The following is a 20,471-nucleotide window of genomic DNA, read 5'->3' as shown; positions in this document are numbered from 1 at the left end:
TTAATAACATAGGCAGTTTTCAAAACTATATCATTTTGACTTTACAAAGTTTATTTTATTCTTCCCTGAAATTCTAAGAGTGCACTGTTTTAATAGAAAACCTGGGTGGAAGTAAGGCCTTAACTTTCATTGTCATTTCTCTCCTTTCACGTGTATCTCACTGTTTCTATGGAGAGGACAGAATTAACAGCTGGGTCAGATCGGTGCTCATAAACAACAAAGTTAATGCACAAAGTTAAATAACTTGGTCAAGATTATGAAAAGCAGGACAAGATTCCAGCACAAGGTTCTAGGACAGAGTCCCTTCTTTTCTGTTTACTTGTCTATCATTTCCTTCATCCTCAGCCATATAAAGCAGTTTCACTTAATCTTTGATAAAACAAGATTTTAATTATATTCTTATAGTTGAATTATTAAGAAGTTGAATTTGCTACATTAATTTAAAAGAATTTATTTTGGGTGGTGGCGGCGGCACATGCCTTTAATCCCAGCACTTGGGAGACAGTAGTAGGTAGGTGGATCTTTAGGCCACTGTGGTCTATAGAGTTCCAGGACAGCCAGGGCTACACAGAGAAATTCTGTCTCAGAAAACCAAAAATCAAAACCCAAAAAGCACCACCACCGACAACCAAGAATTTGATTTCGTACCGCGGAGTTTATGTCCTAGGACAATTGTTGCTTTGCTCCAGCATTCTTAGGTGACATTTGGGCAGTGTTTCAGTTCCCCTCCTGGGGAAAGAGTCTCACTCATTTCAAGTGCCCTAATGGTGACTGTCTATAGGATTTTTGAAGCTGCTTGGAATTTTATTACTCTACAGGGTCCTAAGGGACCTTTCTTCCCTTCTGCCTCTGTTATTTTTTTTCTTAGATGATGGGTGGGTCTGGAGGCAAATCAGCTGAGATTACAATCTGATAAAATGAAGTAGTACAGTCCATGGCTGGACACAGGGTTATAGGTTAGGACACTCCACTCACAGGCCCCTGCTGCCATCCCCGCTTTAAAAACAAACAAACAAACAAACAAACAAACAAACAAACAAACAGGGTTATAGGTTAGGACACTCCACTCACAGGCCCCTGCTGCCATCCCCGCTTTAAAAACAAGCAAACAAACAAACAAACAAACAAAACAAAACAAAACAAAACAAAAAACTGTGAATGAAGTTTCTGGGAGATTTCGTAGAAAACTGCAAATTTTGTAGCTGAAATGGGAGGAAGGTCTTTAGCAAAATTTGCTAGGTTCAAACTCTCATCTTGTGAAGGTTACAATTCAGAGAAATTCTTTGCCACTCCCATGTCCCTATACTTTTCTGTTTCTCTGTCCTGCCAAAATGTGAGATATAAATAGAACAGAGACTGTTTTATGAATGTAAGCAGAGAAAAATTAGATTTGTTCATTCTCCCAGGATCTTCTATGAATTATTCCTATATTTGCATCTAAAAGCACAAATCCAGTTTGTTACTCTAAATTCAATGCTCATATATTTTCCAATTAGTTAGCAGGTCCATTTTTAACAAGGCAAAAAAAAAAAAAAAAAAAAGAAGCAACAATAATTTTAATATATGATCCAATATATAAAGAATGTTCTCAGTACATAAACCATTTAATTAGACCTTGCACTGTTTTCAATTGTTTGAGTACATTACATTTCTTGGTCTGTATTTTGATTATTTTGTTTTGTATTGTTTGAGACAAGGTCTCAGACCTATACTGACTGGCCTTGTAGTTATAGATGTCTGTTTGCTTCTACTTCTTGAGCACTGGGATTAAAGGTGCATGCCCAGTGGGATCTGTTTTGAGCTCTTAAATTCAGAGTTCTCCAACGAGATTCAGATTATGCAACTAAATTGTTCTGAACATAATATTAATTGGTTGAGTCCAGCCCAGCACTTAAGTGAAAACTAACAAAAATAAAGCACAATTAAGTAAGCATTCACTTTCTCAGTCACATGCCACATTATCTTTGTTTAAAAAGCCACACATGTGGTGGCACACACCTTTAATCCCTTGGGAGGTCTACCTATATAGAGTGTTCCAGGACAGCCAGGGTAAACAAAACAAAAACAAAGACTAGTATTATTTGACATTCAAAGAGCAGAGGTGACATTTAGGGCAGGCAGGATTCAAATCCCTTCCGAAATAACCAACTTTCCTAAGGGCATGAGTGGTCAGTGAAATGGGCTCCAACATGAAAAATGGGGTAGGGAACGATAAAGTGTTGTTCTTTAACAAATAAATATACAGAAAGGGTAAACATGTCTTTATCAGTTAAGCTCCTGACAACCCTGAAAAGGTGGAAAAACAAAAAAACTTCAACTGGCTCAGTGACTACCAATTGTTCCAAATTCTCCATTCTAAAATTACTACCATTATTAGCTCTTTGATGATTTATATTGTTAATGAAGAGACTAATAAACATAGTAGTGTATGGTGGTGGTGGTTAAACTCCCTGTAATACCAAATACTCTTACTTAACTATTCTTGAGACAGGAGTTCCTTAGTGTAGCCCTCCTGGCTATTTTAGAATTCTCTGTACAGACCAGCCTGGCCTTATGTCTGCCTGCTGTAACTAAATAAAAAATTGCTGGGTGCACTCCACCGCCCATTTTTTTTTTTTTTTTTTTGTAATCCTAATTAAGACTGAAACAGGATGTAAACTTTAGAGGTCAGCCATGACAGAAAAATAAAAACCTTTATCCCATTGCTTACCTTGGAATGCAACTGTTAATCTTTACATAGCCCCACCCCGCCAAACTAAAAAGCTTCATCTACAGTGTTAACTTTTAAACAGCATTTAAAATTGTGGTCTACAGCTGAGTGCATACAAGTCTCACGTGTCCCTCAGAGGTAGTAGCTACTTAAGTCTTCTGTTGTTTTAAAGACTGTCATGTTGAGATTCTCTTGAAACCAGTAGGTCAAAAATGTTAGTCCCCTAGGAGGTTCGTGCCCTAAACAGGAAGTGAAGTGTTAACACAGCCTGTTAAGGCTGGAAAGCAGTTTTAACTCTTTTGTTGATTGTGTGGTGGCCCTAAAAAGGGCCTTTATTTACTAGCAGTGTGAGAAACTGAACAGCTTAGCCGCCGAAGCCATAGAGGGTGCGGCCCTGGCGCTTGAGCGCGTAGACCACGTCCATGGCGGTGACGGTCTTGCGCTTGGCGTGCTCCGTGTAGGTGACCGCGTCGCGGATCACGTTCTCCAGGAACACCTTCAGCACACCGCGGGTCTCCTCGTAGATGAGGCCGGAGATGCGCTTCACTCCTCCGCGCCGGGCCAGGCGGCGGATGGCGGGCTTGGTGATGCCCTGGATGTTGTCGCGGAGGACTTTGCGGTGGCGCTTAGCGCCGCCTTTGCCAAGGCCCTTCCCGCCTTTGCCACGACCAGACATAATGACACAGAAACAGCACCGTTCTGAATAACAACAGATGGCTTCTCAGGGAAAGCAGGTCCCTCTTATAGTGAAATTGCGGACCGGAGTGAAAACAGGAAGCGTCATGCGGAAGTGCCTGAGGCGGGGGAGGGGCCTTCAGCAGCGTAGGAGCCGAGCGGCTCATTCATTTCATATAAGAGCAAGTCTCTTCCATCTTTTAATGTGGCACATTCTTTTGTGCCATAAAACACAAGAAAAGTCAAACAGTATAGGATATAAGTGGAAAGGAAGCAGATCTCGTCATTCTCCCCTCATTTACGTTTTTTCTTTTAGCACCTTGTATAGGACGATGTTATTTTACTTGAAAGATCTTTTGATGAATAAAATAGAAAAATCATTAATTGGGTCACACAGCTAAAAAATTCTACAGAATTTTAGTATGGGAACCATTTAAACTGCTGTTATTACTATTTTCTGCCCTTACTTTGTGATAGTCTCCTTACTGTATCTAATGTGATAGTCCTAGACCAGGCTGGTCTCGAACTTTGAGATCTCCCACTGGTAGGATTAAAGGCTCGTTAGGACTAAACACATGGTTCAATACTTAAGTCACACAAGGTCCTGAAATAATTATAGCTCAGGAAGACTAAATTATTTAAGGTAACAGATTATAAATGTTGAGGAAATTCCAGTTAGAAGTCTCAAGGAAACCAGATTTTATGGTGTATTCACCCGAGGTTTACCTATGTCAAGGCTTAAATTTTACATGGGAGGTAGGGGGTGGATTTACAGGCCACCAGGGGAAGAAAGTGGCTCTACTTGCTGACATGGACATAACTATACAAGCTCTCTCCTGTAAGGAACCAAAACCTAATCTTACGATCACTCAGTGACTTAATACTGAGTCCTTAGGTATAGGCTATAGTCTTGACTGCTGAAAAGCAACCTATGTTTTGACCTGAACACTTACTTAGTGCACTGATCCAGGAACTAGAGACGGCCACATGTTTTCATTAATACTATTCTGTTCAGTGCCGGGATTTGTTATCTGAATCTCACAAACCAAGCAGTTACTAGTGAAAAACTGGAGTTGAGCCTGGCTTGCTAAAAATATACATGGAGTGCTATGCCTTTGTGTCTTTGTTCATTCAATTCCCTTGCAAAAAAGTAAATGCTAAGCCCTTGTTAGGAAACCTTAGGTGGCTCTGAAAAGAGCCTTGAGCTTTTGCCATCCAATCAAGGAAATTACTTTCCTTTGGCCTTGTGGTGACTGCTCTCGGTCTTCTTGGGCAGCAGCACGGCCTGGATGTTGGGCAGGACGCCGCCCTGCGCGATGGTCACGCGGCCCAGCAGCTTGTTGAGCTCCTCGTCGTTGCGGATGGCCAGCTGCAGGTGGCGCGGGATGATGCGCGTCTTCTTGTTGTCGCGGGCCGCGTTGCCCGCCAGCTCCAGGATCTCGGCCGTCAGGTACTCCAGCACGGCCGCCAGGTACACCGGGGCGCCGGCGCCCACCCGCTCCGAGTAGTTGCCCTTGCGGAGCAGCCGGTGCACGCGGCCCACGGGGAACTGCAGGCCGGCCCGGGAGGAGCGGGTCTTGGCTTTGGCGCGAGCCTTGCCGCCCTGCTTACCGCGTCCAGACATACTTACAACTAACCTCTGACAAGATGACAGAAGATAGGAAAGAAGGGAAGGGCTTTTTGTCTCTTATAGTTTTCTTTAGGCGTGAAAAAGAACTTATGCGATTGGCTGCGTTCTTCTTTTCATTTAGACCAATTGGAAGCGTTTATGTCAAGAAGTATTTTGGTTGGGCAAACCTTACACGACGTCATCTAAATAATCACCCAATCATAATTGTGCTTTTTTTATGCTTCATTTGAATAAGACCTCTTTAAAAATGGAAGGGCGGCTAGCTTCCTACTAGTTCCAGTTTCACCATGCCTGAGCCAGCCAAGTCCGCTCCGGCCCCGAAGAAGGGCTCCAAGAAGGCCGTGACCAAGGCGCAGAAGAAGGACGGCAAGAAGCGCAAGCGCAGCCGCAAGGAGAGCTACTCGGTGTACGTGTACAAGGTGCTGAAGCAAGTGCACCCGGACACCGGCATCTCGTCCAAGGCCATGGGCATCATGAACTCGTTCGTGAACGACATCTTCGAGCGCATCGCCGGCGAGGCGTCGCGCCTGGCGCATTACAACAAGCGCTCGACCATCACGTCCCGGGAGATCCAGACGGCCGTGCGCCTGCTGCTGCCCGGGGAGCTGGCCAAGCACGCCGTGTCCGAGGGCACCAAGGCCGTCACCAAGTACACCAGCTCCAAGTGAGCGCTCTAGGCTGACACCGAATCCAAAGGCTCTTTTCAGAGCCACGCACAAATTTTAAAGAGAGCTGGTACATGTCTACTGCCAACTTTAGTCCTTTAGTTTTAGACTTCACCCACAGCCAGGTTGGTATGTGAATGCTGGGATACCAGGGTAGTAAGTTTGCATACAGTTATTTGACTAGGTTGGAGTAAGACCCGAGGACTAGAGTGACTGTTTTCCTCGTTTCTTTGCCCTCTCACCTTGGTTTTTGCGTATGTTACCCCCTGCACCCTGAAACAAAGTACTCCATTCCAGAGGATACGCCTGTGGTAACTATAAGCTGAACATGAAGCTAACTGAATTTTCATGTGTTATTTCTGGTTCATGTAACTCATGATTGCTGCCAGTGTCTGGAGTGTCTTTAGACTCCTGATGCAGTAATGCATTAAAGAGTACAACATGAGGAAGATGTTGGTAATTGCTGAAGGATGTGTAATAGATACTTGGAAGGGTACCCCTGACACTTTTGCATAAGTTATACTTAAATTTGTCTATCCCCCTAGCCAACTCTACCTCTTTAAAGTGAAAGACATGCAGTCTTAATGAACATAACTTCTCTTTTTGTCAACAAGAGCATCCCTGAAGAGAAATTCTATGTTAAATAGCTTATGCTCAATGTTCTAGGTTAAGTTTAGCAGTGTAGTCCCAAGTCCTGTATGTAGCTCAGTGTCTGGGTATCACAAAAAGAGGCGAGCTAGAAGGAATTGTCGGCCCGAGGGAAGAGTCGTCAGAGCTGGATTCTTCCATTTCGAAGATTAGTTGAGAAGATATGTCTCCATCTTGTGGCCATTTAGGATAACATAGCTGGGGTTTTAAAGCTAGGGTTTAATAGCATATATGAGTCTGTTCCCAGCAGTCTCCAATGTCCCACTTTCCTTACCAGTTGGGGAGAGAGAGAGTTTAAATCATTTAGGTTTTTCAACTTCTATACTAAACTCTACTCAGACTCTTCCAGATAAGGCACAACCTTGGTAAAAAAAAAACAAAAAACAAAACAAAAAAAAACCAAAACAAAACAAAACAAAACAAAAAACAACAACAACAACAACAAAAAAAACATGAACAATGAAAAACTACGAGTTCAAGGCCAGATCCCCAGGCTGACCCTAACACCTTCAAATGACTTCTTGGGGAAACTCAACCAAAGCTTCCAAAAGACAGAGTCAGTCTCTCAACCTGTCACTCTGTGAGTTTAAGGTTCCTGTCTTTCAGGTGGATAACTTAGGGTAGGCCATTTTCCTCACTCTAAGTTTTATCTTCCCCCAGGAATGTCCCATTACTTACTCAGAGGTCACATAGGTCAGCATAGAGCTCAGCCCCTGTCATCTTTAAAATGTTTTCACTGTATTAATAAATGTGCAGCTGTGTTTATTTTTGACATTCTGCACAAAGCCATGTTTATTAATTTTACATAAACCCAATTACACCAGGAAAGGACAAACATCAGGGCTTCTCTTAGCAGGCTTTGTGGATTCAAATGACTGAGGTTCAAGCTGTTCCTAATGTGGTTCTGCCTGTTGCTTTTCTCATCAGCTCCTTGGAAGGAACCCTTTTCTATTTATGAGTAATGTGACCAAAATATGTTAGTAATTTATTAGTATATCAGTTACCTGATCTGAGAAGGGACCCCACAGCATGGCCTCTGCGTCTTCTCTGAAGAAAAGCCTGACTCTCCTCTTTGAGAAGAAGGGCAGGCATGTGTGGTTCCTGTGTTTGGGATCACTGTGAGGTGGACACATAGTTATTCTCTTTTGTAATTGGGACTTCTACTCTGCCTGGAAGGACTTCTGAGTCCTGACAACAGAAACTCATCTTAAGAGCAATGTCTTCTTTGACATCTTGTCTCTATGCACCCCATTGATCTCACAGTTTTTTTTTTTTTTTTTTTTTTTTATCCCAGGATCTGGGATTTGTCATACTGTTCTTTTCTTGTTCATTTGCTTACTAGCTTCACTTACCCACCCTTTCCACTAGAAGTTAAATATCTTGGGAGTTGGATTTGGTTGATGGCATATTTTGAAATTGGGGTAAAACATTTTGATCACTTAGGTTTTCTAGGTTCTAGAGCAGTGTCTGGCACTGTGTATTTGTGCTAGCTAGTTTTATGTCAACCTAACAGAAGCTAGAGACATCGGAGAGGAGGGAGCCTCAATCGAGAATATGCTTCCATAAGACTGGGCTGTAGGCAAGCCTGTAGGGAACTTTCTAAACTAGTGACTGATGTGGAAGGACTGAGCCCATTTGTGGGTCCTGGGGTCTGTAAGAAAGCAGGCTGAGCAAACCATGGGAAGCAAGCCAGTAAGCAGCATGTGTTTATGGCCTCTGCATCAGCTCCTGCCTCTAGGATACTGCCTTGTTTGATTTTCTATCCTGACTTCTTTCAATGTTGGATTATAGTGTGGAAGTGTAAGCAAATAAACCCTTTCCTCCTCAACTTGCTTTATGATAGCAATAATAAAAAAAAGACATGAACTCCAACTAAGGTAATATAATGTGGATAAATTAATGAAGTAATTATTCTTTGCTTCACTGTTGACAAAAGAGAGACCCTAAAGAGCTTATTCCATCTGAAATGGCTCCTCTGAGTGCTCCTAGTTCAGTGTCAAGTTTTCCCACTCAACAAAAACAAAAGAAGATTCAATTTTGCAAAGATGCAGATTTCTTCATTTTTCTAAATGTTTTTCATTAATGGATACTGGGCAATTATAGAACCTTATTTTCTTTTAATATACTAAGACAGGTAGTTATAAATCTTATATCTCTCTGTGGCTGGAACTTAGAACTTTTAAAAGATAGTTAAACATACTTATATGTAGACAGGACTGTGTAGTCCTGGCTGTCCTGGAACTCACAGAACTCTTCTTACCTCTGCCTCTAAACTTCTGGGGTTAAAGGCATGCTATACCATGCCTGGGTACTTTTTAAAAATTATTATTATTATTTTAATTATCTGTGTTCATGCATATGGGTTTGTGCATGTGAGTGCAGGTGCCTGTGGAGTCTAAAAGAAGATGTCAGATCTGGAATTACAGATTGTGGTGAGAAGCTCAGAACAGGTGCTGGGAACTGGATTCAGGTCCTCTGCAAGATCAGAAGTGCTCTTAACTGCTGAGTTATCTATCTGGCTCCAGAATTTATGACTCTGATTAGGAGAGACTGGCACACACATGACTTTAAGAAAACATTCATTGTTTCCTTACTCCGAGCACAGTTTCTGGATTTCAATTTCTCCTGGAAGAACAATACCAGCAGTTAGGCACAGGGAGGCTGCAGCACAAATTGTGGGCCTGCTTGTGTATGATAGCTAGTTCAAGGCAACCATGGGGAACTTAATGATGCTTTGTCTCAAGATAACAGAAGGGCTTGGAGTTTGTTCAAGTTTTAGAGCCTTTACTGAGGATCTGTAAGCAAAAGTAAGTTGTATATGAGCATATGTGCAAATGGTGGAAGGTAGAAGGGTTACCCCAATAGTTTATAAGGACTTATCCATATGGTTAGCAGATTCCTTCACCCCTTTGCTTAGACAGACTCAATACTGGAGGACAGTGCTGTGTATACTACCCCATCCTTACCCAGGGTTGGGTGGATAAATAGCTGTTTTCTTTCTGGGTTGGGACCACTACACTGGATGGATGTGCTTTCAGGTCTGAAAGCCAGGAAAGGTTAGTTTTGCTTGTCTTTTGCATAATCTGTTGTTTTTGTTTTGCTTTCTTTCTTTTGTTCTGATTGTCTTTCTGCCTTTAAAACTCACATTTGAGTTGCCCAGTCTTCTCTATCATGTAGGGTAAGCATCCTGTCCAGCTGACTTCTTACTTTAGCCAGTTTTAGCCATATGAGCTGAGATATGCCTCTTTGATCTTCTCTCTAAAAGACTTCAGTGCAGTCATTGGCACAATCTCTTCAGCAGTATGTGTTGGGAGCAATAAAATGTTAGTCATATTGTTTTACTTTAACCCAGTCTATTTTGTAACAAATACAAATCATTATCTTCCTGTATTTATTTTTATTTGTATATGTGTATGCATGTGTATGTTCATGCAGGTATACCTATATGTAAGCATATACTTACATATACTTATACTATGTGTAGGATCCAGAGGACAACCTTGGATGTTATTCCTCAGTAAGCCCCATCTTTTTTTTCGAGAGTGTCTTTCATTGTTGTGGATTTTGCCAAGTAGGCTCTGCTGGCTGGCCAGTGAGCCCTAAGGGTCTACCTGTCTCCAGCTGCTCTCTCTACTATCCCTACATTCCTTCTTTCCTTAACAATGTGTTCACAGAGGACACTGAGGTCCACTGAGCAGTCTCCTCAACCTATCTTCATTTCAGAGATGAAGTTGAGAACCAAAAGAGGGTACTACGCTCTTAAAACCACATAGTCTAGTGGCAACATTCGTTAGTGAAAGATGCAACTGTTTGATTTGTGTTTCTTCTTTCATTTCAGCGAATGTCTCTTCCATGTCCTTCATCCTCACCATCAGCAACCTGACACATCTTCTCTATTGTCCCTGCCCTTGCTTCTTTTTCACTCATACTTTCACTCATGTAGGCAGTCCTGTGAAGAGCTGCTGGGTCACATCCATTACAGAGGCTGGTAGAATGAAATGTCCCAGAATGCCAAGCCTTTCCCTTCTAGAGAGAGTTCTAGATTTCTGATCTTTTACCATCTTAAACCTTCTTGTAATGGTGAAAGAAATTGACTGGAGTTCACTTCGTTCATGTAACCCTGCTGAAGTCCTTCAGAAGAGTCTCTGCCCTTCTAACTTGGATTTCAAATCATCACTCCTCATTACTCCTTTTCCAGCTTATTGATAGTCAGTCCTTTCCTCCCTGGATGAATGTTTTCACGCCCAATGAATAGATTCTCCTCCTTTGTCAGAGCAGTCTCTACTTCTGTGCCTGTGGCCTCTACCCTCTGTTGCTTTTTAATTTCTTCTCTTGAAGTCCATTTGTTCCCACCCCTTTGATCTGACCTGCTGTCTTTTCTCTAGGTTCCCACAGCAACACAGGAATAAGAGTCTCTGTCTCGGGGCTGGAGAGATGGCTCAGTGGTTAAGAGCACTGACTGCTCTTCCAGAGGTCCTGAGTTCAATTCCCAGCCACCACATGGTGGCTCACAACCATCTGTAATGGGATCTGATGCCCTCTTCTGGTGTGTCTGAAGACAGCTATAGTGTACTCATATAAATAAAATAAATAAATAAATCTTAAAAAAAAGTCTCTGTCTCACTCATCCCCTTCCTGGTCAGGTAATCTAAGCACAAGGTTAAACTGAGCATGCAAACTTCAGAATTTGTTGATTCCTTCTGGGATCATCAATGCTGGGAGGAAAACAGATGATTCATAACTTTTAGTTATGGCAGCTTTCCCAACTCAGGCCTTGGCAATGCCTTATACCAAGAATTGTGATCTGAAGACGCCAGGGGAGAAGGTTGGTGGTATACAGTTGCCTCTTGGACTCCCCACGACTCATTGTGCTGTTCCTTTCACTTCTACTTCCAAAGTGGCAGCCAGCTATGAAGTGCTGAGCCCAGGTCAAGACAACAGAGATGAGTGTCACTTGTACCCACACTAGATGCTCAGAGCACATCCTGACTAGCGCTGAGCCACTCCTTTTACTGTGAAAGGATGACAATATGGGGTGTAATTATGTAAAGAATCAAACCATGACAATGACATTGGCAATAAGAGTAAAACATGAAAGAAATCTATCATTGACCTCAACCACTGTATGCATAGTAGCATATTTGATTTTGAAAAGGTTCTTTGACACTAGAAACTCCAGTAGTCTCTTTGTACAGAAGAGGATTTATGAAGGATACAGATAGCAGTGATTAATCACCCAAGGCCACATGGTTACAGAATTTCTTACCTTTGTGTGTGTTTGTGTGCGTTTTGATTTTTTTTTTGAGACATGTTCTCATGCAATCCATGTGGGCCTTTAACACGCTAAGTAGCTGATACTAGCTTTGAGCTTTTTCCTCCTGAGTACTTAGGTTCGAGGCATGCACCACTCTGGCTGTCTGGGAGAAAGATTTTCAAACCATTTAAGTAGCTCCAAACTCTCCGTATCAACCCAGTTTCATATTATGCCCAACTGTATTCATCAACCAAGATCTCATGTGTGTGTGGGGGACCTGAATTCAATGAAATGTTCACTACCTTCTGGAGGCTGTTTTTACAAGAAGCCTTATCAGACACTTGGACAAATTAGAACTATGTGGGGATACACATTCTAGTTCCACTAAGACAGCCTCTCTTGCTGACCCAGCAGTCCTTCTGAGGCATCAAAACAGGGGCAACAGTGCCAAATATTGTAGGAAATAAGCCATTCTGGTTTTTTTTTTTTGTCTCAATCTCCTGTGTCATGGCAAGTTGCCAGTGTTGAAGGAGGTGACTGGTAATTTGTGTGGTGGTGATAGTCTTAGTCTTAAGGTGATTTTTTTATTTGTCCTACAATATTTCATTTAGAACAGACAAACACAATAAAGAAATACTAATATGCACAAATTTGAAGTGTTTGACACATGAAAAATAAGTCTCTCTATATATAAAATGACAATATTTCTGGAAAATATTTCTATGATACAAAATTGAAAAGGTGTTGTTATAAATCTCTTCATCAATATTCCAAGGGCCTGAGGATGTATCCCAGCTGTATAGTCCTTCCCTAGTTTAAACACAGCCCTAGGTTTGAACCCCTGCAATCCAGGCATAAGCTGAGGTGGCACATATTTGTGATTCCAGCACTTCAGAGGTGAAGGCATGAGAACCAGGAAATCATGGTTACATCTCATTACTTAATGTTTGAGGCTAGCCTTGGCCTCAGTTTGTAATCCTCTCCCCTTGCCCCTAGCTCATATATTATAAAATCAAAACAATAAATTTTGTAGCTCTTGAGGAAATGGAGAACACTCAAGTGTGAAGACTGCTTCTAAGCTGGCATCTCTTGATTTCATCTTCTGTTACTGGTTTTCAAACAGTGGGTAGCAACTCCTTTGGGGGTTGAACAGCCCTTTGGTAGGGGTAGTCTACCAGATATCCTGTATATTAGATATTAACATTGCCACTCACAACAGTAATACAATTACAGTTATAAAGTAGCAGTAAAATTAATGTTATGGCTAAGGGTCACCGCAACATGAGGAGCTGAATCACAGCTTTAGTGTAAAGGGAAACAAACTGAAGCCATTTTGAATAAATCTTCCATTTTAGATAGGGGTCAAATAAAAGTTTAACTTCCCAAGCTCTCCCTGGGTAACCGAATCCTGGTTGGAAAGTTGAGACGTAAATGCTAGGCAAGTCTGCCCTGCCAATGTTGAGTAAACCAACCAGGGAGAACAGGATAAATGAACCACAAAGAAATGTTCCCAGGAAAGTCCCCTATTCCTAAATCCTGATTGGTGGAAAAATGTAACTGTAACTTTGCAGAGATGTTTGTGTTTTTATTTTATTTTATATTTTATTTTATTTTATTACTATAACATTCTGTAACATTCCGGCTCCAGAAGTGGGGTCAGAGGGCGGGTGGGAGGTGTCTCAGTTCAGTTCCCAAGTCTGTTCTGTGGCTCTGATTCATCAGTAGTGGCCTGATTGCAATAAACTTTTCTGCATCGATCTGGTGTTTGAGTTGTGTTGGATCTAAGTGGACCCCACAATATTAGAAGGTAGAAAACCGCTGTACTAGTCCCTTGTGTAATCTCACAAACTGGGATTAGACAGCTTTAAGCACTTCCAAAGAATAAAATGCACTAGACATGATAGCCTTGAGAGGATTGAGTTGGCCAGAGCCAGGCTGACTCCATGACAGGCTGCAAACTGGCAGTTTGGTAGACTAGGCCTGAGTTTCTGTTTCTCAGAACCTGGATCCAGCAACCTGTGGCCAGCCAGCAACAGCCTTGGGCAGCCAATCCGAAGACACCTTGTCATCTGGCCTGAAGCAAGAATAGGTAGCTAGAATGAATAAGTAGGTAACCACCCAGGGAAGTCTCCAGAGCCTAACCAATCATAGAATCAATCAGACTCTTAGCTGATTGATCAAGGTAAAAGGGGACATACCCCTCCCTGGAATTCTCCTGACTGACAATAAAAGCTGGGCCTTTGGGTCCACCAGGGGTCTCCGTTCTCAAATGAGGAGACCTCAGCATGCAGGAATTTATGCTGAATAAACGTTCTTTGCTGTTGCATACTATTTGAGTCTGGGGTATCATTCTTTGGTGAATTATGGACCCTTACAGCCTGCTACTTCCTAAGTTAGATCATGAGTGAAAGTGACTTTTGTCCCTCTCTCTGTGTCTTACAGCTTGCTCGCTCTTACGAAACAAGCCACTACATCGTAAGCAGCAGGCATAAAACTCAAATGAGCATCAGTGGGGGTGGTCTCCAGACCACAGCTCTCTAGAATACCTAACACCCTGTCCAAAACCGGGTCAGCGGTTATGACAAAGCCAATCCTTCTGTACTCCAGCCATAACACAGCTGACACTTCTGCTGGTGTCTCAAGTGTAGCTCTGTGCAGGGAGCTGAGACTGTAAGGGACAGCTAGGCCACCCTGTTTTTACCATTCTGGTAGTCAGAAATTGGGAGATAATAAATACTCTAAACAGTGAGGTTCTAGTTATATAAATTTTGGAGATGGGTAAGCATTAATGTTTAAGAATGATAAATTGGTGATAAGAGAATGTAAAGATCTGTGTGGTCGTGGCGCATGCCTTTAGTGTCAGCACCAAGAGGCAGAGGCAGGCAAATCTCTGAGTTAAGGTCATCCTGGTCTACAGAGTCCCAAGGTTAGATAGTGAAACCCTGTCTCAAAAAACCAAAAAACCAAACCAGCCAAAAAGAACCTGTAAAGAAATGAGGCAAGTTTAAGTTGGGCTAGTGGCTGGCTTTGAGGAGGATCTAGATGCCCTTGTGACAGTCATCCAGGTGCTTGCCTTGAGACTGCTTAATCTCTGGTTGTGAACTGTTTGGCTTGTGTGGTGTTTTAAAACCAAAACTTAAAAAGAAAAGTCTGCCGTGTGTGATTACACCCACCTTTAAGCTGGAGGCAGAGGTAAGCCCAAAGCCAAGTTGGTCTACCACAATGAGTGCCAGGGCTGCAGGGGCTATTATAGAGATCCAGTCTCAGAACAAAAACAAACAACCAAACATCTACAACACCAAAGTCTCTAAAAAAATAAATATAAGCCTATTTCGTAAAACAGGACTTTCATAAATGCAAAGAAATAGACGTTCTGAGATATTTACATGGCTATTTTATATTAGCATAAATTTCAGTGTATTTTTTAAAAGTTTATGATTATTTAATAATGTTGCAATTAGTAGTTTTTTAAAATGATTTTTTTGTTTGTTTTTTTGAAAATTTCATACATGCATACAATGTATCTTGATCTCACTCCCCCATCTAAATTTCCTCAGAAATGCACCCCTGCATACATGTGCCTTCCATTTTCACATTTTTTTTTTAAAATTATTTATTTACTCTTTGATCTAATTTATTCCCTATATACACATGGTTGTGGCTCATCCACTGGGGGATGGGTAACGTAGTGGCCACTCCCATCCAAACAAATGTGACTCTCCCCTAGGAGTCAGTCATCAGCTGGGGCTGCAGTCTCTGTGGTCCACTCCCCCATCTGTGCTGGCATTTTTAGGTGCCTTGATCTTGTGCAGGTAACCACAGCTGGTGAGCATCCATACTGTGACCAGAAGACTGGGTTTCACAGCAGCCTTTCCCCCAGCTTATCATCTATTCTTACATTGTTTTTGATTGTTCTAACAAGATGTTTCCTCAGCCTGGAGGAAGGGGAGTCAGTAATACCAAAGACTGATAAATAGATAGTAAATGAAAGCATAATTAGGAAATGGAATCTGCGAGATTCTAGCCATTCTTAGGAGATCCAAAATACATGTGAAAACATAGCCTATGTCTCACTATGTACAAATTATATTGGCAGTAATGATCCCGGTCTGGTGTGATGGTTCTCCTGTGTGTGTGCGGGTGCACTCTGACCTTTTATTTTTCAGTGCTCATGGTAGTGTTGACTTCTAAAAGAGGGAGTGGTATATACATATGAATGAAAATGCCAAAATGAAATTAAAGTAATAAAATGAAGAACGGACTTCAGCTTCATCTGGATCTCCTTTTCTTCCCCTTCTTTCTCTTCTCTCTATTCTCACCTTAATTTGTTAGTTTTTCTTACAGTGGTTAGGAAGGAATTCACCAGGAGAGACTGCATTAAATCAGTCAAACCAGGTACTTCACTCACACCCTAGCAACAACAGGCGGCATGGCACCAAGCCAACAACAGTAGTTGTAAGCCAAACAGACCTTAGTAAGATTTAATACACTGGAACCAGGCCAATAGACTAAGCAAACTGGGTTCATAGTTACATATAAATCTTTAGCTAGACTTGAATTTACAACTACATATAGATCTTCGGTTTTAAATAAAAGACCCAGACCGACGAGGATGGGATTCGAACCCACGCGTGCAGAGCACAATGGATTAGCAGTCCATCGCCTTAACCACTCGGCCACCTCGTCAGAACATACTGAGGGTGCCACGTGGCTCGGCCAGATTTTAAGGCGCCTGGCCACAATGTAGCGCTCACTGGGGGCAGTCGTGGACACCTGGCTTGTGCGTAGAGGAGACCTAGAAAGAAAGAAAATGTGAAGGCCGAAAAACCCCAACAGCAGCAGCAACAACAAAAGGAACTGGGATGTGCGTGCTTTCGCTGCATTCAGAAAAGTAGTCATCTGCATAGGAACGTCAGGAAGGAGCATCCTGGGCGGTCCCGCCCAGTAGAGGTCGGAGGATGTGGCGATGCGGGTGACGGTGGTGGGCGTGGCAAGGGGGCGTGACAGAGGCGGGCCTGGCCTCGCTGGCCGACAGCGCCCCCTGGAGCCCATGACGCGTGCGGGTTTCCATCCGGTCGACTCGCCGCAGATCTCCAGGGAGCTAGTTCCCGGGATAGTGGTCGCTGGATCAGAGTAGATAGTGCTCAGGATCCGCTCTATTTTCTGTTTACTAGGACTTGATCCCTGGCCATCGGCACTAGAGGGACCTTGATTTCTGGCTTGTCTAGCCCGCATTTGATTTCCCAAGGAACGTGGTGCTTGAGAAAGCATGAACACACACATGCACACATGCACGCACGCATGAAGAGAGGAATAGGCAGAGGAGGGAGACGAAAGGAGGGAGAGGGAGGATGATTCTGGAAAGGAAAGAGGTGGAAATTACTACTTCAGATGTTTTTGTGATAAGAAATGAATAATGAATAGAAATAGATAAACATAAATAGGCATTACTGACTAATCCAAGCCTTAAATGTCCCCTTGAAAATGAGTTAAAAGCAAAATGTTGGTTTGCATTGCTTTTTGTTTTGTGGAGACAGAATGTAGCCTGGGTGAACTCAAACTCGTGACAGCCCTCGTGCTTCAGGTTTCCCAGTGCTGGAGCCACAGAACTCCCTGTGTATTTCCTTTCTTCCTTCCTTCCTTCCTTCCTTCCTTCCTTCCTTCCTTCCTTCCTTCTTTCCTCTTTCTTCCCTCCATCCTTCCTTCCTTTCTAAAATTTATTTGTATTTATTTATTTATTCATTTGTTTATTTTTGTGAGTGTAGATGTGGGGGTATATATGCATGTGTGTGTGGATACCTGAGAAAGCAAAGCAAAAAAAAAAAAAAAAAAAAAAAAAAGGGTGTGGGATTCCCCTGGAGCTGGAGTTACAGGTAGTTGTGCCACATGACTTGGGTACTGTGAAGTGCACTCAGGTCCTATGGAAAAGCAAGAAGGCTTTTATCCACACAGAATCATTTTTCTAACATCAGAAAGCAAGTTTTCTAAGGAAGAGAATGGAGATTTCAGAGGAAAGCACCAAGCAAAGGTGAACAGGAAGTTACATCTATGGGTCAGGGTCAGATGAGGTAAGTTAGTAGCTGATCACCTTTGTCCTTAAACCTGAAAACGGAAGGAACGGGTCAGAAAGACTTCTCACTGAGTCCTGGCAACTCAGTCACTGCTCAACATCAGGGGATGGGGTTAGGGGAGCAAGGAAGAACAGGTGGCTAACTGTGTTCAGTCAGAATTCTTTTCCTTGAGGGTGTACCAACATCTTTGTGTTTGTTTTTGTGAATTCATGAGTCGCAAAGAATAGTTATTTTCTTTTTTCCTTGAAGAGCCTTTACATTGTGGCTTTGTTGCATGACCCCCTTGGTTCCACCAGTCCTGCCTCCGCTCAGCATGTTCCCAGGGTCTTGCTCTCTCTGGGCTCAGTCTTATTATTTTGCACCAAGAAGAACCTATTCTCTACTCTCTTCCAACAAGTAATTTTCTTCGTGGAGAATTCTTGACCTTTCTCCCTTTATCTTAGCTGAATCCTTTTCTTATATTTTACTTCTCACTTTAAATGTAAATTTAAAAATTCTGAGCAAAGCTAATTAATTGTACGTTCTAAACGTTCAGTTGCTTCAGAATATGTGTAAATGGTCTTATTTTTCTTTAGTAGTGGCAAAGATTTTCACTATTTGGGGTTAAAATTATTAATTTATAGACAGGGTCTTTCTGGCCTGAAACTTGTGATCCTCCTGTCTCAGCCAGCCTAGAGCTGGGATCACAGGCATGTGCCTCTCCATATGCTCCCATTTCTGTGTTTGTTTATGTGTGTAAGCCTGCACTTACGTTTGCATGCATGAGGAGGCTAGAGGACAACTTCAGTGTTGTTTCTTAGGAATACTCCACCTTTCTTTTAGAGACAGGGTCTTGCACTGGGACTTGGAACTTGCCAAGCAGGGTAGGCTGCAGTGACCTTCAGGTCCACCTGTCTCCCTCCCCAGCACTGGGATTTCAAGCACGTGTAGTATGCTTGACAAACCAAAACACATCAAAGCAACAACAACAACCACTGAAAGCAAGGGCTCTGGGCTCTACTCAGGCCCTGATGCTTAAGGCAAGCCCTTTACTAATGGCGCCATCTCACCAGCTGACCTCCGCCACACTTTCTGTTGTTATTTAATGAGATGGCCCCTTCTTCCACTGAGGCCAGATGCAGAAGCTATGTGATATTGTTGGTTGATCTCGGCATTGTTTTTGTTTGTTTTCCTTTGTTTTGTGATTGTTCCCATTTGCTGTAAAGAGAAGCTTCTTTGATGAAGGGTGTTACCTGCGCTGACCTGTGAGTATAATGATAAGATTTATTTATTTATTTACTTTACATCCCAATTGCAGTCCCCAAGTCTCACCCTCACACATCCCTCCTCCTATTACCCCTCCCTTTAAACCCCCCTTGGGTATTACCCTGCCCTGGGACATCATGCAGCAGGACTAAGGGCACCCTCTCCCACTGAGGCCCACTAGGCAGTCCAGGTAGGGGAAGGGGATCCAATGGCAGGCAACAGAGTCAAGACTGCCCCCGCTCCCTGGTCTGATTGTTAGGGAGGATAAGATTTTTAATGTAGTGACGGAATATGTTGCTCTAACAAAGTGGTGCTAGTGGATTCTTTTCTAAGGTCCACAACCTCAGTATTCCCTGGCAAGCTGGCTATGTATGTAGCACCAGCCATGATTTCCCACCTGTTGACTGGGGCTTAATTCCAATTAAGTATCTGTTGGTGACCACCGAGTGTGAGTGACATTTAATGCACCTTTATGCATATTGTAGCTATAGTTTTATGTCAATGTGGCATCAAGTAGAGTTATCTGAAAGAAGAGAACCTCAATTTGACAAAATGCCTCCATAAGATCCAGCTGTAGGACATTCTCTTAATTAACGATTGATGAGGAAGACCTGGATCCATTGTGGGTGGTGCCATCCCTGGGCTGGTGGACCTGGGTTCTATAAGAAAGCAAGCTGAGTAAGCATTGAGGAGCAAGCCAGTAAGCAGCACCCTCCATGGCCTCTGCATCAGCTCCTGCCTCCAGGTTCCTGCCCTGCAGTTCTTGTCCTCATGCTTTTGTGATGAACAATCGTATGGAACTGTGAGTGAAATAAATCTTTTCCACAAGTTGCTTCTGATCACGGTGTTTCATCACAGCGATAATAACCCTAAGACACTAAGGGGATACTGGTGGTGGTCCCTTCTCAAGGAAGAACAGATATACCATTTCTAGAAAAGAGGATGGGCCAAGCACTTTGCAAAAGCAGACGCCAGCAGCTCTGTTTAACTATGTTGTTTTAGGTTAGAGTTCTTGTGTCTGTTTTCTTCTTCCTGTGTAACCTAATATTTTCTGAGTAAGCTTCTTAGGAATTTCATCCTACTCCTATTCTGACTAAAAACTTGCTAATATTCTTCTCCTTATCAGGAATTGCAGATACTTAGCATGTGTCTAAGTTCTAGAATAGACTTCTTTCTCACACTTCTTTACACATCAGAATGCCTCAGATCTATGGTAATGGCAAAACCTTCCTTGTACAGGTCAGGCTTGGAATTGGCAAAGCTGTTCTTCTGGTCCGTGAAGGAATGTTGGCAGTGTGTTCAAGTTTGAGTATTTACGAATGATTGACTAGTGTGTGCAAAATCTATCACCTACTGCAGGTTACTCTTCCTGGATGTTTATAGCTGCTTAGACTAACCGCAGAAACATCTTACTTCCTATAGAGTCTAGCTAGCCCTTCCTCCTGCCCTGTACATAAAAATATGCGTAGGTTTCAAGTTGCTGTACAGTTTAGGCTACTCAGCAGAGTGCTCACAACCCACCTAATCCCAGCTCTTCTGTCTGTGAGTCTGTGTGTCTGTCCTTCATCCCAAT

At 42.6% G+C, this 20,471-nt stretch overlaps 4 protein-coding genes and 1 non-coding gene across 5 annotated transcripts in view; 2 read left to right on the top strand and 3 right to left on the bottom strand.

The window, feature by feature from the left end:
* The window catches only part of LOC143443166 (uncharacterized), a 34,483-nt gene extending 23,726 nt beyond the window's left edge, over nt 1–10,757 (top strand). Inside the window, exon 4 of the mRNA XM_076938800.1 lies at nt 10,714–10,757. Coding sequence (XP_076794915.1) covers nt 10,714–10,737 — 24 coding nt within the window. The 3' untranslated portion in view covers nt 10,738–10,757. The remainder of the gene's footprint in view (nt 1–10,713) is intronic.
* On the bottom strand, nt 3,008–3,526 carry H4c9 (H4 clustered histone 9). Its single transcript, XM_034510930.2, has one exon. The coding sequence runs from the start codon at nt 3,384–3,386 to the stop codon at nt 3,075–3,077; it is 312 nt and encodes a 103-aa protein (XP_034366821.1). The 5' UTR covers nt 3,387–3,526; the 3' UTR covers nt 3,008–3,074.
* On the bottom strand, nt 4,598–5,064 carry LOC117714411 (histone H2A type 1-B-like). Its single transcript, XM_034511155.2, has one exon. The coding sequence runs from the start codon at nt 5,007–5,009 to the stop codon at nt 4,614–4,616; it is 396 nt and encodes a 131-aa protein (XP_034367046.1). The 5' UTR covers nt 5,010–5,064; the 3' UTR covers nt 4,598–4,613.
* On the top strand, nt 5,303–5,762 carry LOC117713827 (histone H2B type 1-C/E/F/G/I). The gene has a single exon (XM_034510316.2). It carries the CDS (start codon nt 5,303–5,305, stop codon nt 5,681–5,683), a length of 381 nt encoding a protein of 126 aa, XP_034366207.1. The 3' UTR covers nt 5,684–5,762.
* A 5,429-nt stretch (nt 10,758–16,186) lies between the features above and the next one.
* Nucleotides 16,187–16,268, bottom strand: Trnas-gcu (transfer RNA serine (anticodon GCU)). The gene has a single exon. It is a non-coding gene; the product is annotated as a tRNA-Ser (tRNA).
* Nucleotides 16,269–20,471: the final 4,203 nt, after the last annotated feature.

Source organism: Arvicanthis niloticus, chromosome 8 (genome assembly GCF_011762505.2).
Source record: "Arvicanthis niloticus isolate mArvNil1 chromosome 8, mArvNil1.pat.X, whole genome shotgun sequence".
In the NCBI taxonomy this organism is placed as follows: domain Eukaryota; kingdom Metazoa; phylum Chordata; class Mammalia; order Rodentia; family Muridae; genus Arvicanthis; species Arvicanthis niloticus.
This window is presented reverse-complemented; position numbering and strand designations above follow the sequence as displayed.

What these genes read in the sequence shown, in the direction of transcription:
- H4c9 (XM_034510930.2), bottom strand. Translation starts at nt 3,386, where the DNA reads ATGTCTGGTCGTGGCAAAGGCGGGAAGGGCCTTGGCAAAGGCGGCGCT.
- LOC117714411 (XM_034511155.2), bottom strand. Translation starts at nt 5,009, where the DNA reads ATGTCTGGACGCGGTAAGCAGGGCGGCAAGGCTCGCGCCAAAGCCAAG.
- LOC117713827 (XM_034510316.2), top strand. Translation starts at nt 5,303, where the DNA reads ATGCCTGAGCCAGCCAAGTCCGCTCCGGCCCCGAAGAAGGGCTCCAAG.